Source organism: Falco punctatus (assembly GCF_963210335.1).
Source record: "Falco punctatus genome assembly, chromosome: 4".
Classification (NCBI taxonomy): Eukaryota; Metazoa; Chordata; class Aves; order Falconiformes; family Falconidae; genus Falco; species Falco punctatus.
Window position 1 is genome coordinate 1796501 of NC_137583.1, and position 27579 is coordinate 1824079.

At 36.4% G+C, this 27579-nt stretch overlaps 2 protein-coding genes across 6 annotated transcripts in view; one reads left to right on the forward strand and one right to left on the reverse strand.

The window, feature by feature from the left end:
- CENPP (centromere protein P) overlaps positions 1–27579 on the forward strand; it is a 151421-nt gene that overhangs the window by 96749 nt on the left and 27093 nt on the right. The window lies entirely within an intron of this gene.
- Positions 33–22573, reverse strand: ECM2 (extracellular matrix protein 2). 4 transcript variants are annotated; one of them, XM_080385357.1, is made up of 12 exons: positions 21621–22573; positions 20823–20902; positions 19588–19620; positions 17062–17381; positions 11904–12092; positions 10074–10562; positions 9647–9762; positions 7900–8035; positions 6449–6606; positions 4495–4634; positions 3025–3351; positions 33–2238 (listed from the first exon to the last, which is right to left on the reverse strand). In XM_080385357.1, the coding sequence occupies exons 3-12, from the start codon at positions 19599–19601 to the stop codon at positions 2034–2036; spliced, it is 2094 nt and encodes a 697-aa protein (XP_080241483.1). In that variant the 5' UTR covers positions 19602–19620; positions 20823–20902; positions 21621–22573; the 3' UTR covers positions 33–2033. The 4 variants fall into 4 exon arrangements, with proteins under 4 accessions (XP_080241483.1, XP_080241484.1, XP_080241485.1 ...); XM_080385358.1 differs by lacking the exon at positions 19588–19620 and having other exon boundaries at positions 21621–22572; XM_080385359.1 differs by lacking the exons at positions 19588–19620; positions 21621–22573 and adding an exon at positions 21061–21544.

A 27579-nucleotide genomic window follows, 5' to 3' on the forward strand; every position in this document is an offset into this window, starting at 1 on the left:
TGGTTCTATTTAAATGAAGATAATTGCAACAATTTGTGGCGTTTTGCTTAAATTTATTATAAGAATGCATAAAATGGTGTAATACAGCGGCTTGTTTACCTGGAAATCCCTTCTTGGGTCAATCTGTGTATTCAAAATACTTAGTAAAGCTTCTGAAAGCACTGCTCAGCAATGTTGCAAAGTAAGTCTGAAGTTGTTTAGCAATAGACTAAAAGTATTCATTTCAATACTTTGTTTTTTTTAATCTCTCAAAACAGTAGTTTGGGAACTTAATGGTGTTTTACAAAGGAAGCCTAAATGAAAAGGAAAGAAGGAATAAAATGTTGAAAGTGCACAAGCAATGAAATCAAACCACCTAAAACACAACACTGTAAAAAACTCAGCCTGTTGATTTCACCATTCTTTACCAAACGTAGCAAATCACTAAGGTACAACTTCTGACCATACTTCACCAAACAAAATAGCCAAAGCAGTCTTTTTACAGAAATCCACATATCTTAGGATTGGTTTTTACAGGAAATTAGTTATATATTGACTCATTGCAGATGAAATACCGTTGTGTCTTGCAGGTAATAGTTTACCTGAGTAAGAGAACTTTGAGATAGAAAGCTGTGATTTTGTTTTTATCATCATCATATATCTTCAAAGAAAACAAAACTTAGATGTTTATATATGCTGTCTGTAATATGCCAAAAAAATGTTTGGAGATCCTTCACAGTTAAATGTTGTGTGAACAGTGTGCTTGTGCTGATTATATGACACATCTGCTAGCAGTAGATTGGGGTGTGTGGGAGATGCCTATTGAAACCTTCACTTCCAGCAGGCGGGCAGAAACCGTACAGTTCAGTAGTTAATATGTGTCCTTACAAGATTTTATGATGTTGCTTACAGCTTTTATACACCTTTTAAAAAAGTCAATCCCTATATTAAACTATTTAATCCTTTGTTCTGCTCTATTCTGAAGAATAAATTATTATACAGCATACCTATATTACTGAAGAAAATAGAGTACTTTCTTTTTACATTTTTTTTTTTTAATGCATCACAGAATAGCCCAGGGGAAAGTGGAAAGTAATTGCGTGAAGAATAAATAATGACTTGCCAGTCATCTGTAATCACTTCTTACCACCAGCCTAGTCTTACAAGAAAGGACTGTTCAGTTCAAGGAAGATGTTAGAATTTCTTTCAAGTTTTATTGAAATTGTTCTTTAAAATAAAATTATTAACTACTTTTTATCAATTTTTTTGCCACTTTAGAGAAAGAATATATTATTAAAATCTGGAGTGGAATATTAAAAATGCTTCTTTTCTTTGAACTCGGACATTAAAAAAAATAAATCTTCAAGAGGCTGAACTCCTTTCTAGGGAAACAGAGATCTATTTAAGTAACCACTTACTATGATAGACATTCGTATCAAAGGTATTACTGAAACTGCTTTATCAACATTGTCTCTGAAGTGGTAATTTCTGACTATCTAGAAGCTTTCAAATAACTCCTAACTGAATATTTTGAAGTTTTGAGAAAGTCTAATTAGTCCCTGAAATGGGCAGCATGATCCTGATCCTATATAGTATAAAAATCTAGCAAACTGTATGTTGTAGAAATGAATGGGGCTCAAGGACTGGTATTTGTATCTTTTTAAAAGCTGTTGGTGCCATTTAAAATGTTGTAAATTCAGTTAATCAAATAAGACAGGACCAAGCTGAAAGTTTAGTTATATTCTTCTTTTCAAAAATCTGATCATGTGGAGGGTTTATCAGGGACACCGTTTGATCTATTGTGTTTAAGAATTTCTGTCAATAGAAATAAAAATTTATGACATAAACTTGAGCTTCTATTTTTACATTTAATGTTTTTATACTGAAACAATATTAAGAAATACACTACTACCTTACTTCAGTATGTAATATCCTGTATCTTATTTATAGTAGTAAGAAGGGTTTAAATCAGAAATAAGCAGACCTGTTAGTAGTAGAGAATAAATAAAGCTGTATTTCTAGAGGTGGCGGTTGCCGGGTAAAAGTTTGGGTGTTTATTTGATCTTCTGTGGTTTAAGAACAACACTGCAATAGGATCTTATGCATGAAAATGCATGTGGTGATAGCTGTCTCGTATTGATATAGTTGTTTTCAAGATGAACATGTTCCAAATGTGAATCTTCATTTTCCTCCTCTTCACTGTGGTCATGATCATCATCATTGATGTGAGTCCTGCAGATGCGTTCTGGAGGGACTGTCCTGTGACATTGTGGAAGGAATTACGTTAATTACTCAAAATAACTCATAACTTCATAATATATATCAGAGATACACAGCAGAGAAACAGAGATGCTGTTTCTTTAGAAATTTGAAAATGTTACCTTAATCACTACATTAATTTTCCTCAGTAATGTATTTACTGAGGACTTTTATAAGTCATTGCTTTTAAAATTCTCTCCTTGCATTGTTTTCCTATTTTTGTCATAGACTTAATTTTTCCTGAGGAAGGTATTGCCACATTGCTGAATGGAAAACTGTCTGTCTAACACACTTAAGATCCTCTCTCTTGTTCCTTTGCTTTCTGAACAGCCCAGAGGAGCTAGGGAGCATGCTAACATCACAGTGGGGCTGCCTGAAGCCTGCTGAGAGGTGACTTTGCAGTGGCCAGCAGCAGCTGACAAGTCGTTCCACTTGTTCTGTGAGCGGTTTGGGCTCTGGACCAGGAGCAGAAGCAGCTGGTACTTTGCTGTACCCAGCAGGTTATAGATGCCCCAGCAGACACGTGGCCCAAGCAGTATTACAAATTAATATCCTGGAGACAACTCGTGCGCAGCATCTCTGTGAGCTTTTTCAAGGACTACAGGGAAGGCTGAAACCTCGCTTTTCACTTATCACTTGCAGAAATACTGCAGTAGAAAGCTCAGGATTTAGCTCCTCCTTCAAATTTTTTTTTTTATTATTTTTAATTTACTTAAAAGGTTCTTAAAGCATGTCTTGTGACTTTTATTTTAATGCCGTTAACATGACAAAGGGCTCAGAAATTACCTTATTTTATTATTGTTCAGTCTTAGAAAACGTAATTTTCTCATTTCATCAATTCCAAATGGTACAGACTTTAATTCATTGTGATCCAAAAATAACTCTCTCAGAGAGCGGTACGCTCCAAAAAATGATACTGGATCTATTCCATCATCAGTAAGTTTGTTAAAGGACAGGTAGAGATACTCCAGCCCTGGCTTCATGTGACCAAAGACATATCCTGGAATTCTTTCAATCTGATTTCCTATAAGTATCAGATGTAGTAAAGATTTTGGCAGGTAGGAGGGAACATGATATAACTTATTATAAGAGAGATCAATCGATTCCAAGTTCCTGCATTAAAGGAGAAAAAAAAATAGGATGAAAACATTATAGCATATTGTGTTGTTTAATGCCACATTCTGTACAAAATAAAACTTAATAGGATTACAGGGAAACTAAATTTCACAGGGAAATTTGTTTCTGTTTATGGAACAGAATGTATTTTATGGGACATGGTCATGCATAATTACTTTGGGAATAGAAAGAATTGAAGTCATTAATTTTCAATCAAGCACAATGATTGTGTTGATGGGAAGAAATCTGCAGTAGTGAGTACAGAGAGAAGGCTGAATAGGAGAAACCCAAGGGATTAATTTGTGATTGGTAAGTGTTGCTGAATTGCAATAACAAGTTACACTGGAAAACACATAATAAGCTTGGGACTTCAGTGATTATCCCATTGACATGGATTTTTAAATTTTGTTCTAAAGCCCATTGGAAATTGAGTTGTTCTGTGAACCACTCCTTTAGAATCATTCCAATGTGCCTCACATCCAGAGATGAGAGAAGCTGTTAGCGACTGTGGGTGTTTTCAGATTAAGCAGTTTACAAATCCAGGAATCAGCTGCTAGGACTGCAGCTGCCAGGTTATGGCAAGGTATCCTGCGTAGCTCAGGAAATATTTTACCAGAAGGATCAAAAGCAGTATCTTCTTTTGCTGCTTTCATTCTCTTTGCTTGCTCTGCTTATATTCTACCCTTACACAATGCAGCTACACAGTCTTCCCTTCATCTTATTTATTTTTATAATGTTTAATCTAATGGGAGATAAGGCTAGGACAATATTAAATTATTTTAAAATTACCTGTGAGATAATTCTCTGTTAATACCAAATTATCGTATAATTGTATGAAGTATTATTGATAATTGATGTTCATTTTTTTGATTGGATTATCAGAAAAAATGTTTAGACTTTTATGTTAATGTGGTCCAGATCTGAAGTGTAATCTTTTTTGTTTAAAAGCCAACTCTGAATACTTCCTAGATTATACAATTTAAGCAAAGGAAATTAAGACAAATTTGCTATGGAAAACAAGCAGATCAAAAGATAATTACGATTTCAAGTTAAAAGTAGTGAAGTGCAAATATTTCATTATCTGACTCGCTAATAACAGAGAAAAATAAAACAATACTATTTAAAATGACTTGTACTTACTCTTGGTTTATCCAAGCCAAAGGTGCTATTCTGTGCTCTTCTAATTTGTTATGCTTTAGCACAATGACATTTATGTTTCTTGTATGGTTAAAGCAGATTTCTGACACTTCTTCAATTTGATTATGTTCAAGGTATAACTCCTGTAAGTGCATTTGGAAAGAAAATTTGTGAAAGCAAAATATGCTGTTCTTTGGCATTGCAAATTCAAAGTGTAGCTATTACGTGTCCTCCATATTACCTGATATATCTGTTAATTTATGAATCTGAGAGTATGTTTGTAGCTGTAGTGTGACTTTCAGAAACACGGTTTTTCAAAGCAATTGTTTTCTTTTCTCATTTGTGAGAAATTCAGATTGCTTTGAAAGATCAAATATAAAAATAATTATATTTGTATTCTGGCCTGAAGTTGTATGGTGTAAGAGTATATAATGTGAGAGTGATGAGGTGACGTTTTTGGTTGTGTTTGTTTTTTTTTTTTTTTTTTTGTCTGGAGAAGCTATTAGTGAGAAAAATACTAAAGAGTCTTACTTTCTTAATGTTTTTCCTGGGCTTTTGTGAGCTTTGAAACTTTCAAATTTTCAGGAATATAAAAATATTAACATTGTACAAAATTTGATGTTGTGAATCTGCAAAATATCAAAACGCTGTGTTTTCTACAGAGTAAGTTTCTGATAATGGCTTGTAATGTAGGATAAATATGACATGAAATAACAATAGGGCAAAGACTAAAGTATTTGCAGTACCCAAAACAGAATTCGGGGCTTGTCGAGGAAGGTTTTGGGAAAAGAGAAAAGCAGCCTCATAGCCTGAAAATCATTGTGAATTTATTAGGTGTAGGATTAATATTAAAATTTCCCAAAGCATATGAAGTGTAGTAAAATTTGCCAGGTGTTCACTGTTTCATCAAGGAGGGATGAAGTGAAAACGAAAAATGTAACATATGGGTGAATGGGTAGTGGAGAACATCAGGCTGAAGTAAAGTTGCAGGCAGTAGCTGCAGAATAAGCCGTTACAGAAAAGGTGCTGTTGGTTTTGCTACATTTCATTTGCTTTTTCTTGATCCCATGGAAAGACAGAATCAAGAGAGATGGTGAAATTAATAGGTAGCAAGAATTATTTTTTAAGTAAAGACTGAGGTAAGCAGAGAATGAAACTAGACAGATTTAGAAGGAGGAAAAGGATACCTTCCTGATAGCATCACTAAAAATACCAAACCAAACTACTGCAACAAATTACATTCAAGTACTGGGCAGGGGAGTGGGATGGGAGACTACCAAAAGAAAAAGATTAAAAATCGAGCAATGAGTAAACTGTTCAGGGAAGAGGAACAGACGTCCTGTTCAAACGCTGCCCCCCACCCCTAATGAGGCACAATTCAGCAAAGGTTTGGAAATCCAGGGAAGTTGAAACCAGCCAAAAAAAGGAAGAGGATGGTTAGATATAGGCACCTCTCTCTTTCAGACTAGACAATCTTGGTTCCTTTAGTCTTTCTTTATAAAACAGGTTTTCTAGATCTTTCATTTTTCTTGTTCCTGCTTTTTGAACTTTACTTTGTGTGGTAACTCAGCGTTCACAACGTCTTTGCACTAAGATATCTGTATTAGGACTGTTATGTGCATGATGTGTAACTGAACAGGCAGAAGTTGCAGCCTGTAGTATTTTGTGAGACTGTAATAGATAAATTCAGACTTAAAAGATAGCATTTTGGAAGGAGTTGGTATATAAGTAGATTTCCAGAAATTATAATTTAGGAATAAGAATTATTAGTGTATCTGGAAAAAAAATTTCTAGAAAATTAAAATCTATTTCTACCTGATGATAGTAAGGCAGTAGGAAAACAAAAAGATTAAAATGTCAGGAAAAATGAAGCTTTCTTGGTTAGTTTGTTTTGTTTGTTGGGTTTTTGTTGTGGGTTTTTGGTTTTGTGTTTTACTTCTTGTTGTTTTGTTTTTACCTCAAGAGTGGCAGGAAGACCTTGTGGGATAATCCTAAATTTATTTCTTCCCAGTCGCAAATAAGAGAGACTTTTCAAAGGATAAAAGGCCAAAGGACTGACGTTTGCTTCACTAAGTTTATTTCCTTCTAATTCCAGGGTGACCAAGTTCTTTAAATCTGAGGAGAAAAAGCTGTCATTAACTAACAGAAATTCCATCTGGTATCTTGTTAAAGTGCATGTTTAAAATTTAGCAGTCTTAAACGTTATTCAGATCAGTTCATGGCAATGAAGAAATATAGTGATTTTCATTTATTATTTCATAATCGTGGAATTGTATTGTTTATTAGTTTGTAGAACTTTCAGAGGTTGCCTAGAGCTTTGTGTATAGCTTTCTCTTCCACTTGGAAGGAAAAGGCGGCGGCTGTACGACTCGTGGCTACTGCTGCCATTTAGGCCTTATAACTTCACGGTTATCTGCAGGTGATGTCTGGAATGCTGTGTGGGTGCTGAACTTTGTGCTGTTTCCCAAGGATCTCTGTGGGTCTCCAGCCGCTTCTGTAAAAACGTTCCTTTTCCTTTGGGCATGTATCTTCCCCTCCCTGCCTTACTCCTTTCAACCACCTACTGTGCCGTGGTGAGAACCCTTCGCAGGTTGTACTGTTCCTCCTCCTCAGCTCTCCAAATGCAGGTCACAGAGGAAACCAGTGTTGATCAGTATATGTAAGCAGAAAATGCTATTTCACAATACTAAGTTCTTCATCATAAATAATCCAATAACTTTTTTATTTTTAACAGAAGTTTTGTATCGTTTCTTCTAGAAGTGTCGTTTGATAATTTTAAACTAAAAGGCTCTTGCAGCCCTTGGCCTAAGTTTTCTTTGTCTTAGCTCAAGCATTTCTATCGCTCCATAGTGAGCTGGATCACTAAACTGATCCGGTTTCAGTGGGGACCCTCTTGGCAGGAGAGGAAAGGTTCAGACAGTCAGTCAGTCAGTCATACGACACAGATGGTGCCCTTCCTTCCCCTGCCCCTTTTTTTTTTGTATCAGCCCACATTTAGCTTGGCTTAAAGGATCATGGGTAATTCAAATTATATTCGGCTTTATTTTTCAGGCACATCAAATTATCTTCATTTTCATTACATTTAAAAAATAATGAATTATAGTTTCACCTCACATAAAGCAGTCAAGTTATGGATCAGGATAGTAGGTATCTTCAACATCTGTCTCTACTTAGTAACCTTAAATGTAAGCTTCTTTGGGAGAGTAGCAGTTGCGTAACATGGGAAAATGTAATTTTAAAAAACTTTGTCAGGCAAATCTTTCAGCTTTTGTTGCCTTTTGAAAACATGAGGCTTAAAAGCTAGCAGTTAGGTTTCTGGTTATATCAAACCACATGCATTTGTTTCAACATTCTACTTTTCAAATTTATTTTAATCTTTTCATATGATCAAGATTCGTTTCCAAATACCTTGTAAGACATCTTCATCAATGGCATGAAGGTGGTTGTCATTTATTTTTATTTCTTCCAAAGCTGATGGCAGTTCAGAGGGAATATGTATCAGCATATTTCCATCCAAATACAAACGTTTTAGCTTTTTCAGGATCTTAACCAAAGGGATGAAGAAAAGAACTTAGATTATGCTTAAGCATGTAGTGTGATCATAGTTAATGTTTTCTTAAACATGCTTTTTGAAGATTTTTAGCAGCAGTGTGCTAGCATCCAATGTTTTGAATAATTTTTTACCCTCCTATCTGGTTTCTAATCAATTGGTTTCTTTATGATAAATATTAATAAAGTTGCCAGGTAATGTAATGTGTTCAGTCAAGCTCTTCCAGTTACACATCAACTTTCCACAGTTATCCTGCAGCTCTCCAGTCATAACTAGTTGTAGTACTGCTGCTGGCTTTGAGTCGTGTAGGTAATACCTTACTACACTACTGCAGTATTTAGGAGTTCAAAGCACATACATTTGTGGATTATGCGTTTATACTCTTCATTTGTGAGCAAATTGAGGGTTTTCTGTAGGTCAGCAAATTTACTTAAGCATAATGACAGCAACTTTTTCAGTGACCTAGGATTTTTACAACTTCAGTCAGCTTAAAAAATTGGTATGAAAAACTGCCATAGCTTGATTTTGATAAACACACATGCAGTAGTAAGCATTTCTTAAAAAGATGGAATTTTTTTAGCAGTGGATCTGCTGAAACCTGCTTTCCTGTAGTTTTGTCTTAACTGCCTGGCATGATGTAAGCCTCACAAAATTTTATTTCATGACCGAGGCACCTTCCTGGGTTTGTCTTTTCCATCCACTTTGATTTCATAAGAGTTGCAGGAACTGAAGTCCTTTGACATGGGCCAAAGCTGGTTATGTTATGTTATGTGGAGGGAGGTGGTACACAGAGCCCTGCAAGAGGGCTGATTTGTGTATGGCAGGACACAAAATTAAAGGCGTAATGTGGTAATTCAATTTGTTGTTCATATGCTTTTTGTATTCATCTTACCTGAAAAAGCAAGGTCTTGATGCCTTACTTCCACACTTGAATTGCCACCTATACATGCTTGCTTGCGTGAGAAAATATTATGGGACTATTCTGTCTTCAAGCAAGGAATATGCAGATGCACTTGAATAGCCCATTACCATGTAAATTCCCTTGCAAGAAAAAGACTGAATATAGAAAGTTTCTTGGACTGTTTTATGAGAAGGCTGTTCTTTTAGTAAGCAGCTATGCTTGAAGGTTTCTCATTCAACAGTAAGCATACAGCTGATTGCATGAATTGCTACTGAGTGGATTTTTACAGCAAGACCTGGCATAGGCAGATCTTTTGGGGAATCCAAGAGCATCAGCTTTGACAGAGCTAATGTAGTGAGAAAGATGATAAATACATTTACAGATGTTGAGCCTGAGGTTGTGCTAATGGAGTATGAGCCCTTCAATTCTGAAATCTCTCAACTGCAACTGGTAAAATATCAGAAAATTCTCTCTCTCTTATTGTTTAATGTTTAATACTTGGTGAATGTAATTCAAAAATCTCTAGGTATTCTCAATTATCACAAGAGATTTCTTGAAATAGCCAGGTTTAACTTTTTGATATTTATACAAAGGTCACTCATACTAGGTACAAACTGTTTTAGATCCATAGACTGAAAAGCAGGAAAACCTTCCCTTTAAGCAATAACTAGTCATAGAATAGTAGAAAAGTTTGGGTTTCTTACTTTGAATGCTTGTGGACCTATGCCAGGAGAGGTAATATTATTTTTACTCAGATCGATCCATTCCAAATTAGGCATCCCATTGAATGCTTCATCTGAGATAGTAGTGATACTATTTCCTAGGACAGAATTCAAGAAAATAGTTTGAGTTATGAATTACAGTATGCATCTCAGTTGTGTAGTAATGTGCATGAAAAATGTTACAAAAACAGTTGTATTGTGTACAATATTTTTGTAGATATATTCATAACAATATTTAAATACTAATAAGCAAATCTAACATTTTTAATTTATTTAGAGGCTTAGCTATGAAATTCATTCTAATACATTTCTATGATAAAGAATGAGAAAGTATATACTGTTGACTGCGTTTGAGAATGGGTAATGTTGCTGCATGAGAAAAACTGTGCAAAGTGGACCCATTGTTTACCTGTAAGGTCTAGACTTGTTAGATCTGGATCTGAAATGGGTGGTATTTGTGTAAGTTTGGCATTAATACAGCTTACTGTGGTGTCCGAGGTGGAACATCCAGCTGGCAAAGGAGGAGCTTCTATGGGTGGAACAGGAATTGGGAAATGAGAGGGCATTCTGATGAAAGTACCATCATCTCCATCACTTTCGTGTTGTGTTTCTTCTTCTTCTGTAGCTTCCTTTCTTGAGATAAGCTGCTTTTCTCTGTGGTGGGATTTATGCCTCCGTTGATTTTTTTTGCCTTTCCTTTTTCTTTTCTTTTTATCCTTTTTATGACCATCTTTCCCTTTAAACTCTACCACTTCTGTTCTGAGTGGCTCATCTTTTTCTGTTTGAGTAGGTGATGATGACAATACATTGGCGTTGTCAAGGTCATTGGGTTCTGGAGAATCGCCAGACAATTCACTTATGTCATCCAGTGAAGTAATACTTGAATCCAAAGAGGAGTCTAACAGAGGCAGTAAGAACAAAACAAAAAAAAAAGTTGTCTAAGAGGATATGAAACTGAAGTTTTAGTAAACATTGTTCCCTTCATATAAATACGGTAACTATAGAAGAATAGTATTCCCCTTAGAATACGATTTGAAAGAATGAAAATATTGTCTTATATTGCTGCTTTTGATGGAAGAGACATACTTTGACTGAGAAATGATTGAGCCAGCCATGCAGAACAGGTTGTAGAAAGGTACAATTCATTGCAGCTCCAGAAAAATGGGGGAGGAAGGAATTAATATTGCTTTCATTATCTTCCTTTTTGAACTACTATATTAATTATTTTTTTCTGTTGATGGGGGTGTATAAAGAGGAAGAAGAATATGTGTGGGAGTGGGAGGACGGTAATTTGAATAAAATTCACAAAAGTTAAGACTTGTTCTCCTGTGCAAGGGACTGTCAGGTCTAGAAGTGGCTGCAGGTGGGGAGCTCACCAGGGAAGTGTTAACTCCATCACCAAAATGCAGTTGTTCCTGATATAGCAGGACAATTCAAATACAAGTTTGTTTCAATCAACATGACTTCTAGTTCTACAGTTAATTTCTGTGATGTCTCTGCTCAGTGTATTTCTGTTTGTCACATATGCACACACACACAAGGCTTAGTAATATTTTTCCGGTGAGAGAGGGTTACGTTTAGTACTTTGCAGACTTAGGGTATTGGAAGTGGCAGAAGGAAATTACATTTGATCTTTATCGCCTCCATTCTCTTACTAAAGATACTGATTTTGTTTACATTTTCATGAAGAAGCAAGAGTGTAGTTCTGTTGTTCCTCCTGTGAGTTGACTTTCTTCTTTTGATTTATATCAAATAGCTGCATGTGGTTTTACACTCCTAATAAAGATTTACCAGTCTGTAAAGTGTGTGATGTTTGTATGTATGTCTAATACATTAATAATGGATAGCAATCATTGATTGATCCTCTGTGAATGGAATTGGGATATAAAATGTGATCAGGTGTTCTTTCATTGTACATTTATCAGAAATTTTATAAGGGGAAGAGGGAAGAAGCAGAGAGGGGAAAACAGAAGTATAACTATCTTTACTATTGCATACTTCACATCTTCTTTCCTTTAAATACTATATCAAATTCATCTAACAGCCAGTGTACTCTAAGAAACTGAAGTCAACTTGAGTAGAAATTATGAAGACCTGCTCTTACCGTATTATTCAGGACTCGTTTTCTCTATAGAAGGATAATGTGTACCTTGTAATCCTTGATACCATTAAGCGTAGAGTTTGTTAGCTTTTGCATGAGGTAGTTTTACAATAGTAAAAATATTATGGTGTACTGTACCAGTATCAGAACAAACTGGGCAGCATTCTCCTGCAGGTATAATAGTTTTGGGACATTTCAAAGGGTGGCACATGGTTGTGTCACATAACACTTCTCCTTTTGAACAGAGACAGGTAATGCAGGGCTTGGGAGACCAGACGGCTTTATCATACATCATCATCCCGTTAGCTATGCAGTGCCCCTTCTTTCCTAAGAAAGGAAAACAGAAAATTGGAGACAAATAGCTTAGACTGAAATAAAACCAGCAGTGTTTATTTAAAACTTTGGAAAGAAACACTACTATTTTGTTCTCATTTTGAAAATATGTAAAATACACCTTATTGAAAGTATCCTATTATTATTCGCTTTTTTCCATAGCTGTGTTTTCTTCAGCTTATTAGTAGTCTCCAATCCCTACTTGTTTCTTGGCCTTTCAGCTGTGAAGGCAGTCAAGGGGGAAGCAATTTGCATACACCATTAATGTATATGTAGCTGTTACCTGCTTACAGCTTCACAGTGAAAACTGAGTGGAAGTTCCCTGTCCCTCTGATTGTCTGCACCTTCTTTTTCAGCAGTCATCGTAATAGTTCATTTCCCCCTCTTCCTAGCCAGCTGATGAGGACACTTACCAGCTTCGTCTTCTGGAAAAAACTCTTGAATTATTCAAGTTTAGACATATTCCTAAAATGGGAGAAATAAATCTAGATTGTGAGTTTCTGAGGGTCTTTTGCATGGCAGCTCTTGTTTCCTTTCCATCCTTAGAAATGGAAAGCAGAAATCACAGATCTCAATGAAAGCTGTGCATAGATCCAGTTGAGAAAGAAGCAAAAGTTTTTCTTTATCACAATGATATTAAAATAAATCATGCAGAACTTGAGAATATCTTTTCCCAGACCCCCTTCTGTTTCTTGTGCACTAGATCTCTTTTCTCATATCTGGGAAAGTTGTGTTAAGGCTCAGTGGAACTGTGAAGGTGACAGTATTCTCTTTATAGTGACTCTTTATAGGCTTAATGGAAGTAAAGTCCACTCTCTAATGACTGGTAAGATGGCAAACATCTCCTGTTCCCTATAACTTGCTTTATCTAAAAAACCCTCTTTACTAGGAAAGTAGCAAGCTAGAACAACTTGTGCTAATAAATACTCAATCTCCAAAGTTTCTGGACATGAATCTACAAAAACCTGAGATTTCCCCAGGGTACTAGTTGAAATTTTCAGAAAGAAAGGTAGAGGACGTTTATTTTGTAAGCTATACTCAGATATTCGGTAGGCAAGTTGTTTGGAGAGTGTAAAGACTTGGGAAGGAAACTATTCCAAGTCTCTCTTTCCTTCCAGTGATGGAGTCTATCACAGCAAAAGTTTCCCTGGGCAATGTTTTTTTCAGACTCCAGAATAAACATAGCACTTTAGCATGATGTGCTCTGTGTGTGTGTGTGTTTGAAGAGAATGAAAGCCAAGGTTGAGATTCTTCATCCCATGCAAATCTTTTCCTATGATTGAGCATACCTATGACTCTGGCGAGAAACCGTATTCCCTACACATCTTCCTTTTCCTTTTTCTAATTCAAGTAAGGCTGAGTTGCTGAAATACTCGTTTCAAGCTGAAGCCCCACTTCTAAGTTACTTTTTTCTTTGCTGCATATACATAACAAACATTTCCTCTTTTCCTATTCGGTTTGACTTTCAGATTAAGATTGTCTAGTACAGTGGAAATCTCAGCTGAATCTACATGCAGGAGACTTTCATTTGCAATAGATGTTCCCTCCAAAGACAAATTGTTTGCAGGTTTCTTTTTCCCACAGCCCGCCCTGGTCCATGCCTGGTTGTTCAGTTTTAAGAAGAGTCAGGATAGTCTCTAAATGTCCTGACAAGACTACTATAAATACTTGGTTTGAAATGTCTCTGGAATTAATATTTGACTCAAAATCAGGCATTTTGCAAAGTCATTCAAGGCAGTCCTACTTTCAGCTTCATAATAAAGGCATTCCTTTGCCCTTCTATTTAAAGACCACTGGATACAAATCAGTTTTCTAGAATAAAAATTAATTATCAGCATCATCTTCTTTGGATGCTTCTCTGTATTCCTTGTATTATACCTTTAGTTACTCTCAGGATGCAAAGAGGGACAAATTAATTTTTTTCATAGTTGCATATTGTTTTTTCAAATGTCCAGGATGTGTGTGCCTCATTTCAGCCACAGAAAGTTGTGCTCTGATCAACTCGAGCCATGTTAACTGAAGGAGGAGATGAGTTAGCCCAGGCCAAACGTTAGCTGGCTGTAAGTGCCTCGTCATTCTACCCAGGTAGCTGTAATCCAGCTGCTTGCTGGATCCTGACTTCTGGTTTTTATGTGCTTGCCAGAAAGCCACAATATTTCTTTTAAATAATCTCCAAAGGAAACACAAAAAGAACACTACACTGTCTCATGTTAAACAATAAACGTCAGCTGTTCCAGAGGAACTTACCTGGCTTGAGATGGAAATTCTTCTGTGCTTCCTTAAATTCTTTGTTTTGTTTTAGCTACTAGACTCTATCTCAGATCATTGCAAAACTGGTCTGAATAAGCATAAAGATACAGGTTATCAGGCCTTGGCCTCTGCAGACAACTTTAACGAATTATCCTGTTTTCTCTGTATGTAACAGTTGTATGAAAAGACAGGACAAGTGTGTGCGATCAGAGGCGGAGCGGTGCCCTTTTATTGCATTGCAAACTGCTGTTTGGCACTGTTGGAGGTCACATAACCCCTGTGAGACAGAGTATCGTTGTGGTGCTCCTTAAACTTTCTATCCACTGAATCACTTCAGTATGATGCTAGAAGCAGGGAGCAGTGAGGTTTAAGAGACATTAGAAATAGAGCAGCCGCATACATCCTATTCTGCACTGCGTGACGGGCTGGCTGCACTCTGTAGAGGACAAACAACTGCATATTATGTCACAGTGAACTGTTTGATTTAATTTAAATAGTTCACGTAATTTTTATATGGAGGAAGGAGATATGTCTGATCGCTGCTAAACCTCTTTAATTGCTAATTTTTATCCAGCATGTATCTGTAAATAGTTTTTCTAGGCTACCGAGAGCAATATAAGTAGCTAGGAGAATGAAAATTAAGGTTTGGAGATTGAATTTTCTTCTGTTCTGAAGCATGATTAGTAATAGTGTTCTATTATTTAACAGGCTCTGCTTTTTCCAAATCTGACATTGACTTGGAAAAATTTTGAACTTTAAAAGCTAGACTAAAAAATACCTTGTGGTTGAAGTCTTTGGCAGATGAGCACAGGACTTTTAACCTTTGGAAATATGGTGTAAATTCAGCATGAAGTTCCAAATAAAATGAGTTCAGCGGTTTTAGCTCAGCTTTTGGATGCAAATCTAGATAGAAAGAAACAAACGAGGCGGGGAGGCGGGGAGAACCATGCATTATTTCAGCATGACTGATGGTCTCTGACAGACTGGAATATCTTACATGAAGTGTATGCTATTTGTGTGGTATTTTCCTCTGTTTAATTTTAAAAATATTTTTAAATTAAAGGTTTGACAGTAGTATGTATTATGAGAATAATATTGTGGTATACACTAGAAATGTTATAGTCATGAGTTTTGCTGGTTTTTCCCATTTAAACCTCTTACTTAAAATACTTGATTTGAAATGGCTCAGCCTTTCTGAAAGTAAGGTCTCACAACAAATAGTAATTGTTAAGAAAATGTGACTACAATATGTTTTGCCATTTGAGACCTGTTAACCTAGTGGTTGTGTCTCTTGCATAACACACTAAAAGCTAAACGTTTTGCTTATAAAAATAGGTTAATAGCATTTTATTTAGAACAGTGGTAATCAGGGTATTCTTATTTCATTCATAAAATTGCGTATTATGATTTTATTTGGTGTGTGATCTCTTGGTGCTGGAATGGAAGTATCTGTGTCTTTACATTTATTAACTATAGAGTAGACATAACCCTCTGATGATTCCTCACATCACAGTGTCTTGTCTTCAACCTTTGAACCTCTTTGTATGAACAGAAATGAAGTGTTATAACGTCTCAGTAGTTTTCAGTTGGTTAATAACTGGGATTTCAAAATTGAAAAATACTGATAGTTGTATGCAGAAGTTGTCTTTAGAATGGATGTCTGATTTTTAGACTCTTGTGAATCTTAATTTCCTGCTTTATGAGTTGTAATTTCCCATTTGTGACACTGAACATAAAATCACCAGCATCCTGAAGCACGAGTTTACTCTTCCTTTACTGCACTAAGGACCAAAGCGACACTTAACCACTATCAGTTCTCAATCCCCGTCTAATCTGGTGTTCTTTGAGGAGACTGTAGAGGCACCTGTTACTAATTACCAAGGCAGGTTTCAGTAAATATCAATGACATTATGCTTTTTGTTTGTTTCTTAAAACATTTAATCCTCTTCCCTACTTCTCCTTCAAAACCCATCAAATATCTATTAGTGCAGCAATGTCAAAACCTCTAGATCACCAAAAAGGCAAGTTTTATATAAATCATACTATTGAACTTCTTTTAAAGAAATTTGGGTTCTCAATATAGATGGAGCATAGGAGTGATCTTGTGTTGAATGGGTGGGTTTTTCTCTCTCAGCTTACTTTTCCATCATAAAGGTCTTGTTTGTGTAAGTTTCATACTGCAAAGCTATTACCATGTGTTACTAATTTATTTACAAAATAAATAATTATTCTGAAATATTCCGTGTAGACAGAGTTTGAATGCTGTTTTTCAAAAATGCAACCAAAAAAAATAATCCATTTTAGGGAACGCTGCTGTTATTGGTGTTAGGACCTCAGTTAATGTAATTGACTTAGGAGATATATTAGGCAAGAAATTCTTCAAAATGGCCTTCAAACTTACTACACATTTGAAGTTATGAAAATATCCCAACTAAATTTTTATTAAGATAAAATGAGAACACAGAAAATATTAGTTACCTGGCAAAGCAGGATCTTCTATAAGGCTTAAGCATAGACAATTAAAAAGCTTCATATGCTAACCACAAAATTAGTATAAAATGCAAGAAAAGTAGGTTAGCAAAAAGGTGAGTTTTATTTCTTCAATATGTGTTGCAAGTAGAGCTAAAATAAAGGTTTCATGAGTCTATAGGTTTCATTTGAAATCAAGAGAAAGATCAGCCCACTCTAAGTAGTAGAGGGACTTCTTTCTTACCTGGTAGGACACTGTAACTAGACTCATGTTCACCCAAACCGATGAGAGAGTCAAACACTCCCATAACACCATCATCAACATTAAGAAGAGGTATGCTGGGTGCTACAGCAACAGGAGCTGGAGGCTTCATCCTTGGCTGTCTCGGGGACCTGTGCCCTGCTGAGGAGCTCCTTCTCGGTCCTCTGTTGTGCATCCTTCTCCTTTGCCTCCTGACAAGTGCACTCGTTTCATTTTGAGAAAAATCAATGCACAGAGAGACAAGCAGGAAATAATAGACTAATGATATAGCCTGCATGTTTTTGTGTGTCTCGGAAGGTATCCTGGAATGGGAAAAAAAAGGAAAATTAGATACCTAGGGAACTTTTAAGATTGTCAGTCATGTGGTGCACTTTTGAAAGCAAGTGGACCAGTATCTTGTAGGTCAATATAACCAAGCTTCCCCTTGCAAAAAAATTATCGTATTTGAGCTAAACGAAGCAATTGTAGTTTACTGGTTCTTCGCCCTTCCAGGCAATAGTCAAATTCAAATAAGTGCTAGCTTTGTATTTGGGGTTACATTTAAAAAGGTAGGTTAGATTTTCAGTGCCTCCAGGCATTTGCAGTTTAGTAATTTTACTGCTTCCAGCAAGGGAGCTTTTGAGAGCTATAAATTGTTTCTTGATTGCTAATATTTCTTCCAGGTTGTGTAACTTCTGAACATGGGAATGGCAAAGTAACAGAAAAATGCCCAATTAATTTCAGAAATGATGCTCCAATTGCTTTTGTTTGTCATTTCTGTGCAAGGTATTTTTCATCATAGATGAGATGTTGCATTACTTCCCATTTCTAGCCATCCTCCTCTTTAACGGAATCTTTTTGGTTCTGCAGTAGAGGAGACCTTTTGGAAGTTTGATCACAATACTGCTTCTTGCGACATCCCGCATCTGCTTTTCTAGTTTTTGTTAAGCATAGGTTTTCTAAAAAGGTTGATTTGTAATGTGTTGTATTCTGCATTTACTTTCCGCAAAATTAACAATGACTATATATCTTGAGCCTTCCTATGCTTCTGACAGAAAAATTACGTTTACTGTCACCAATAGGTGGCATTCCAAAACAGAGCAGGCAAGGTTCAGGAGTACGCATGGAAAGCATATCCAGCAGTGGCTCTATCAGTGTAGTAATAAGGCTCTGCATGTCCAAAGGTACTAACCATTTGTCATAGCTCTGTTGCGTAATTCTTTCAAAAAGGAAACGCTCTTCTCCTGTGGCCTGCTTTAACTGAGCCAGTAGTTAGAAGCCACTAGTATTCTTGTGATGTTGAGAATTAGTGAAGAACTTGAGAATTAGAGCGCTTGGTCTTTGTGCCCAAGACAAGGCTTAGAGCATGTCCATGGGTTTTCTCTAAGGAACCCCCCTTGAAGGGATTAAAAAGTACTTTTTCTTAATGTTGACCAGTTTGGCTTTATATGTAGTCTTTCACTTTGGAGTTAGTCTTGTTATAGTTATTGTGTTGTATTATTTCAGGAACTTGAGCTGTGTTTCTGCTTGAATCAGATTTTTTTTTAAAAAAGTTTGTGCATTGTGGTATTTTCTGATTTATATAATAGGTCAAGTTTTTGGTACAAGTTGCTTAGCTTTTCTTTAAGATAAGGCATGTTTATCATGCTTTCCACAGCTTAATTCTCATATTTTTTTATTCTAATATTTTTAAATGGCAGTAAATATGCTTGAAACACTTTTACTTCTTTCTAATATTGTAGTTTCTGGGTTCAACTATTTAAATTTTAAAATACTATAGGAAATACATATATTAATTTGCAGAATTTTGTTAAGCTAAGGTAATGTTTTTATTTCCATGTAAGGGGAGTTTGAGGTGCAGGTGTCTCACACAAATCCTTGTAACATCTCATGTAATAGCAGAATTCTGAAATTAATCCAGATTTTAGTTTACTGCTTTCTACTCATTAGAAATCAGTTATTCCAAAATGCTACACAGACTCTATGCTGGCCTTTTATTGTCAGAAGTTACTGTTAGTGAACATACCAAATAGAGACAGAAGCTTGCACTCTTTGTGCGTTGTACATACAGACAGCATTGATGATGTCTGTTCTTTTTCAGAAAGTGCTTGTTTCTTAGTACTTCAGCTTGCAGGACAAATGACCTAATGTTTTTGGTTTCTAACTTACTTGCATGGTAATGACTGGCTCTGAAATTACACAGTACACTTCTGTTCTGCAGGTTTGAATGAAACACACAAGAGCCCTTAGGGAAAACCGAATATACAAAGAAAAGTCTTGAACATATGTATTCATTCTCTTGAGTTAGTGACATCTTAATTATGGTCACATTTTTTTAGTATGCTTTATAATAATGCTATAGCTATGTAGTTACAATGCTGCTACATTACATTTGGGCTTTTTTTAATATTTAACCATTTCTTGCTGTGACCAGAGGCATATAATGGCAAGACTGAAATACTTTTCCATTCTCTATGAATGTATTTTTGAAAGTCAGGAACAATACAGGGTGAATGACATAACATGTACCGTACAGGTGACATCTCAGGGTTTTGCTGTTAACTGCAATATAGAGAAAACTGTATAGTAAATCAAAATCGTTTTAAAGTGAAACTTGTTTTCATAAAATACTTTACAGTTAAAAATTAAAACAAACAAACAAAAAAACACAACAGGAAACACACACACACACAAATACTAAATCTTTATAAGCTAATCCTGTTCATATACGTGAGTTTATATGCTACATTTTCACACCAGGTTAACTCTTCAGTACTGAAAGCTTAATACTGCTACTTTCAACCAAATGATGTTCCTTGCATGCAAAATACAGAACTGCATTTCTAAGCTTCTTTCCTTGGCTTATTTAATAAGTGCTGTCCCACATTTTAAGGCCCAAACTGTGAATGTCGTTCAGGAAAAAGACCTTAAATGCATTGGGCCTTTACTGCCCATGACTGGAATCCTCAAATTATCTGTCAGGAAGTTCTATCTAGTATAGTGCCAGCCAACATTTAATTTGGGGAAAATTTAACTTATTCTACTTATACAAGTTTTTAAATAAATTATTACATATCAAAATAAAACTATAGCTAATGTAATGAAATCATTATGTCTTTGTGTGGCCACATACTCTCAACATGGCTGTATTGCGATACCTTTTGTAATTTTACCTGTAAATGTTTAGATCATGCATAGTATGTGTAAGCATCTTTATTACCTTTACTTCTATCATGTATAGTGCTCAGTAGCTTACAGCTTTCAAAATGTTTATTTTCAGTAACTTCAGTATCTGTCATTTTGTTATTATGTTAATGGAAATAGTTAATTTTTAAAGTAGTGACCCTTTAGAAATACCAGACTATCTGAATTTATTAAGTAATGTATCTTTATCTGTTCAGTCTTAATACAAACATGTTGCTAAGATGTCAAGGTTATTTCTCACGATACACAGGGGTTAAAGTGATTTGCCAATATTTTTCACATACTCTTTAAATTTATTGCACAGAAATGCGTTACATTTAGCCATACCAGCAAAACAAATGCACTTTCAGTTAAGTTTAAGCTTGAAGTGTGTGGCAAACATTCATACCAAACAAAAAGCAGATCAACTGGTATTGCATACTTTTATCTAGAAAAACATTCATGTTCAGTATTGTTAAATATAGCTAATATTATTTCATATACATTTGCAAAGTTAACATGTAGTTTAAGCCATTCAACACCATGCTTTAAGCAGTAATTTAAAATTTAAAACATTTTACCTTGTAATCTAACCTAACAGCAGATTCTGCTTGGTGTCATTTAGTCTCCAGTTGCAAATGAAACAAAATCACAGTGATATCTTTAAAACAAACAGAGAAACAGTAGGGATTGTTAAAACATGTTAGATGATTCCTTAGTTAAGTCTGAAATAGCTTCTTTCCCTGGGGACAAAGCGCTGTTCTGTTCTGTGTACAGAGAATCGGCTAACACTGTTACTCAGAGAACTAAAAAGCTCACTTGAGGAAAATGAAAAGCAGCACAATATGTTCGGTCCGTAGGCTGACAAGGCACAGCTGGAAATTCTCTTTCAATACTTACAGTTGCATAAGGAACAGGAAAACGGAGTGTTTTCAAAAGACACAAAAAACCCACGTATTTTATTCAGTTCTGGGTTACGTATTTAGAAATTTAGTTTCCATGTGGCATGATTTTAATGTGGATTTGTTATTTTACAGAAATAATACATTTTGGCAAGTGTAACCTTAACATAAAAACATTTATTAAAATTGGAACTTTTTTCTTCAATTCATATTTTCTTAATCCACTTCTGCCCATATAGCCTATAATCTATAAGCAGCAAACTTTTGTTGAAGTGTTAGCATGGAAAATTTACGTAAGTTGTAGCTTATGCATGGAAAATAAAATGACTGAAGCAGTTTCCCTTCATTTTTTTTTGTAAGGGTAATTACATCCTGAAACATGATCCTGAAGCAGGGCTGTGCAGAAGCTGCAGTGAAGTTAGTCATCCAAATATGAGAAGTGAGTCGGGGGGAAGCAAGGGAATAATGGTACGTTACCACAAGTCCTTCGTGTGCCAGCAGAGCAGTTTCCTTCATCCCCAGATCGGGCTTCTGCAGAGTGTCAGTGTTTGATGAGATGGCGAGTCTGCTGAGCTTCAGAAATGGCAAATTTACCTGGTAGATGGAGTTGTCTGAGTTCTTAAAAATTTCTCATTTGCTTGAATTCATACTCTGAGTAATGTTTAGACAGATAGTCGTGGAATGATATAACCGTTGAGTTAACCATAATTGTTAGCCGGTATGTGGGGGAAAGATACTGGGAAAACACATTGTCTCTTAAAATAGTCATTCAGTTTCTACTGTGCTTTGCTTTGCAAAGTCAAAAGAAGAAAAACTACAGAAGTTTAGTATATCTGGGGCTGTTTAAAAAAGAATGGAGATAGTTATATTAAACAAATGGAGCTAGCATCTGAAATGAGATAGCACGGTTCCCCACCTGTGCTAAAAGCATTGGTTTGTAAAGGGTGAATCAAGCAATAGGACAACAGTTCTTCTAGCACAAGTGGGGAAAACCAATCACAAATTACATCATCTTCTCATGGTTATACATGTCAGGTAAAAGACTCCATGTATTTAAATGACGGTGTGTTTATTAGAGACAGAAGTGATAACACTCACTTCAGTATATGTTTAGATGCAGCTTCTTATGCTGCCGACAGCTGTCTCAGGATCATCTTCTGAGAGTGTTCAGGCACACACCTCCAGAAAGCCTGCCTGGCTGGGACACGGCAGTGCCTGCTGGTAGGGCGGTAAGGTGGATCTGGCTCACGCGAAGCCCTGGTTTAATAACCAGAGCATCTGCTGCGCATCTGGCGTCTCTGATCACTGAATTCTAGTAAGTCTTTAGAGCTCAATTTTTTAGATTGTCATCTCTGTATTTTTTGAAAGGTCAACGTCTTCCAGCAGCTTTCCAGAACTGAGTGGGACACGGTCTTGTCTCCTCTGCTAGATCATACAGTGAGAATCCTACATCCTCTGAGCAGACTGAAGGATCTCGTAAGGTGTTACTGAATCAGTATTTAGACTTCTCTAGAACAGGTCCTTTAGCATGAGCAGTGAAGCACAAAAGCTTGCTAATTTTAAGGATCTGAGATGATCTGTTCATCTGTTTTATGTGTATTCCTGAGTTTTGCACGGTAAGCAATTGCTTGTAAGCACCCACCTCCTCTGTTAATGTTGCTGCTTCTAATATGTGAGTAAAAGTCTTGGAGGCATTATAGTTCTGGTGGTATCCATGTTTAGCCTTCCTTGTGTCCACCTTTAAATCACTGTTCTCCTTTAATAAGCATACCAAGATAAAGTTTCTCCTATATGTATCTGGTGCCATCTGGCATTTCTGTTACACTCACTGAAGTAGAAATATCCAAACAGAAGCCTGTTGTACTAAACAATCTACTACTTTGTTCTTCTCCTTCATCCCTCTTGTTAACCTGGCTTTGTGTGTGTGTGTGATCTTAGTAGTACCTGCCATTAGCATGGAACAGAATGCCTGTGAGGCCCTTGCTTACCTTTTTCTCAACTTTCATTAAGGAAGAAACAAAGACAATCTGAGGGATGTGCAAAGACATAGCTCACTCTTTATGAAAATGACATTACACTTTCCTACAATGAACAATAATGCTTGAAAATTGTAGGAGCTGTTACAGTGAGTGTCCCATGGTTACCCGATATCTGAAGGGCTTGGGGGCTTTTTGAATTGTAAAAGAAATGTCTGAAAATGGGCGTCATCTGCTGCCTTCCAATAAGATTTAAATGCATGTAAGTCTAACAATTAAATATGGGTTTAATATTGTTATTTACATTCAAATATTCCATGCAAACTTGCCGGTTGTAATAACTAAAGAAAAAATACTGTATGTTCTGCTAAAACCTCAGACTGGGGTGGTCTTGCAAATTATTTCGATGCCTGAATGCAGTTCAGGTAATTTCTGTCTAAGTGAAAAACATTGCACTGTCCTCAGGGATCTAATATTTATTGTGTTTATGTGAATAATTCACTCTGAGAGCAGAGCAAGTTACCAGTATCTGCTTCGTCTCTCAGTATTGTTATGCCTGCCTATCCCGTATGCATGGCTAGTCAGTGGAATGAGTTGTGCAATACGAATGTTATTGTCTGTTAAGATGCCTTAATGTGGAATGGTCTCCTTTGAGGAGAGAAGGGGCAAACAGTAAACAGCAGTGACTAATAATTAAAATAACTTGTTATTATTTTGTATCTTATGGCAAACTGCCACCAGAGCACTGCTGCTCAGTGTCTTGAGCAAGAGCCATAGGATGTGTGAAGTTAACGTGGGAGCGTGGAGCCTCTGGCATGGATTCTTCATAAAATAGAGGCTGATCTCTTTTTCTTACAGCTTGTTATTTGAAGAGGCTTTCCCTCATACTTTGCTGAAATTATCCAGTAGAAATTGTTCAAGGCAATCTTCTCATTTTTGAGAAGAGGACTTAGAATTTGCGTTGGCATTGGGCCTGTTTATAGTGGTTACAACGGATTTTTATAACCTCTCCAACTGTACCTATTAGATGACGACCAATAGTGGAAATAGGCTTCTAAGCAATTTGATATGGTTGAAATGAATTTGTTTTCTCGTTCTTCCTCATAAGACGTTCTTTTCAAACACTGATCTAAATTTCACTTCTGTGGACATAAAGGATCCCATGAGTTAAGGCAGCAACACTCCTGGACCCCTATACTGGTTTAAAGTATTTTTTGAAATTTTAGGTATTTCTACTAATTGTCATCAGCTCATTATTTCTGCTTGAGTTTCCTGATCTGTTACCACAGAAATGAAGTAGAAATGAAATAGGCATAAGTAGAAATGAAATAAAGAATTGGAACCCTTTCAGAACCATGCTAGGGAAGTGTGTAAGAGCAAGTCTGCTTTTCGAGCGAGCCCTACCGTACAAGTAACCTTTACCCGGGTATTGTGAAGCAGCCTAGTTATGGCAATATGGAGCGACAGTAGATGCTTTCTTCTGCTATCCCAACAGAACTTGTTCACCTCAGTGGGTAGCGTTAACTATAACCTTTTGAACCAAAAAGTGGAATTCATTAAGGAACAGTGCTCTTGGCACAGGATGAATTGATGCACAGACTTTAGCTAATGTATATATTCAACATATCCCCACAGAGTTTTAGAACTATATATAACATCAATAACATATGCTCTCCTCTGCATCTGTATGTTTTCATTCATTTCCTCAGACAGTAGTAACAGATAAAATTTGTCTGCTTGTGATACCTACTCCTATACCATGAGGGAATACATGAATATTTATGAAGTAGAGAATAACATTTTTTGATCTTATGGAATTACTTCCAAAGTTTAAGTGGCAAAAGGAATCTTTTTTGCTACGCTCTTTCTTCATCCTCTAAGCTTAACTTTCTACACTGCTTCTCCACAGCATCGAATTCTAATTTTTCTGAATTTCCTGGGGGCATCGGTAGCCTCTTTTCCTTTCACAGCAAGGAGAAGTATTAGTCAGTGTACAACAATACTACTGTTATTTTTCTTTTCATCAATTTTTCTTCTTGCTGTAGGAATGAATGGTCAGAGGAGAAACTTAGGCTCACTATTGTGGCTCTGTTCTAAATCTCAGAGGGGGCTAAAATTAATGTATAAGTTAATATAATAGAAATCTGTGATGTTGAAAATGACTTACAGATTTTCAAATTCTGTCTGAAAGGCCACTTAAATGCATGGAGCATGCTGAAACAGAGGAGGAACAACATCTGTCAATCTGTTAATTGAAAATGCCTGAAGTGTAATACCTTAGTCATCAAAGCAAGCCAGCAGGCTGAAAGAATATGAGGAGGACATCTTAGAATATTTTTTTTTAAGCAAAGTTAAGAAGCCAGGCATCTGGGATTGGTCAGTTTAGGAGTGGAAATTTGAGAGATGATGTATGAGTATAGAAAGAAGTGTTGAAGTAACTTTTTATGATCACATCTTATAAAGACCATGAAACCTCATTTCTACATCATACCTTTTAAAAATGTAATGTTTTATGTGCATAATGGATAAACAAAGCACATGACTAGAACAGGAATAGCCCTCACTGAGCCAATTTAACGCTAGGTATAACCTAGCTTATCAGGGTAGAAGAAAGAATGCATTTATTTAAGACAGCTGCTGCTAACGTACAGTACTGCTTAAATTACCTTCTCAACTTGCTGTATGATGTGCTCAGGAGATCATGCAGGTCATCTAGTCCAACCTGCTGCTCAAAGCAGGGTGAAGATTGAATTCAGAACAAGCTTCTGTTCAGTTGGGTTTAAAAGGCATCAGGGACAGAGTTTACACAACTTCTCTTGGCTGCCAGTTCCAATGTCTGACTGCCATTGAGAAAATTTTTTCTTAATCTCCCATCCTTCTGAGGATGCACCGCTGTAGTGGGCTGTGCTTTCTATTCTCTTTGATACTGCAAAGCTGCTCTTAGAATTTCCCTATACAGTCTTTTCTCCAGGCAGAACCTATGAACAGATTTCTATAAATAGTTGGCAAACCCTAAGGAATTTGGAAGCAGTTCAGAAGGGTATATAGATAGCATGCTTGATTACAAAATGTGATTTAAGATGACATTCAAATAGGCTTTAAAAAAAATAAAATCTATGCAGTTTCAAATGGATGTATATAAAATTTTTTTTGGTTCACTTATTGCATATATTCTGAACAAGATTAGAGAAAAGGCAATGTGTTTTCGTGCCAACTTTGTTGGCTCTTTGAGTGTTCTTGCTCTGAGACCTCTCTAAGTAGAACGCGGAATTATTTGTAGGGCTGACTCCTAGCTAGTGAGGAATTGCCAAGTAACGATGTTTCAGACAACATATACGGCAGCCATGCAGTATAGGTTTTGGAGATCTGTTTTTTTTCTTACTATGGTTTGGAGTAAAACAGAGAAAATTGTTGACTTAAAATATGGAAATTGTGTAAGTGGACAGCATCAGTCTTCTTATTTTTGGAGCAAGTCATGACAGACTGTTTCTAGGATTTGTACCAAGCCCTCCCCCCCAGAAAATTGTATACCTGTGCTGTTATGGATTCTGAGCACTTGAGCTTTTGTAGAACTTGTGCATATGGAGTATATTTATAGATTTTTAATTCTGTTGACATTAATTCTACACACACCCCTGCCACCAAAAAAAAAAAACAAAACACCCAAACCCAAACAAAAACCAAAACAAAACCAAAACCCCACAACTCTTTGGATATCTTCCCCAAAAACATTAAAAAAATAATTTTATTTGTAACATGAGTCTCCTTTTAAAGTTATTTCAGAATTATCTGAGAGTATTTTACATGTGTGTGTATTTTATATGTGTCTTATACTACATGTTGATGTTGTCTTGTGTAACAGTATTAAAGGAACAACATGATGTTCCTTGCAAGACATCAAGCCATGAAATGTTCTGTTCTCTGCAATTATAAGTTCATTGTGAGAAGTACCATATGCAAATGTTGGAAAGTCCACATCTTCTGCCTGACTATCCACCCGTTACCAGATGAAAGTGAAGGTTTTTTTCTTACAGTATCTACAAATAGTGTGACCTACCCTTCCTTGCTTAGTATGTCTTGCTACAGGTAGTATGTCTGTCACCATTTGAGTACCTCTTAATCTCCTTATTTTGTTAGGACACTTTGCTGCTTTGTGTTTTTACAGACATAGGGTTTTTTGTCTTCCAGACTGCAGCACCTTTACTGAAGGCAGTGTTTGTATTTTACAGAATCCCGCACTGGTCAGGGTTGGACGGGACCCCTAGAGACCATCTAGCCCACCCCCCTGCTAAAGCTGGCTCACCCAGAGCAGGCTGCACAGGGTCATGTCCAGGCGGGTTTGAATGTCCCCAGAGCAGGACACCCCACAGCCTCGCTGGGCAGCCTGCCCCAGGGCTCTGTCACCCTCAAGGGAAAGAAGTTCTTCCTCATATTCAGATGGAATTTCCTGTGTTGCCATT

Bases quoted from the DNA above. Each gene is read 5' to 3' on its own strand.
- ECM2 (XM_080385357.1), bottom strand. The intron at 8,036-9,646 runs GTAAGAAACCCA...CCTTTGGTTAAG, and splicing joins TAGGTCCACAAGCATTCAAA to ATCCTGAAAAAGCTAAAACG. The intron at 6,607-7,899 runs GTATTTGGAAAC...TTTTCTCCTCAG, and splicing joins TGATGAAGATGTCTTACAAG to ATTTAAAGAACTTGGTCACC.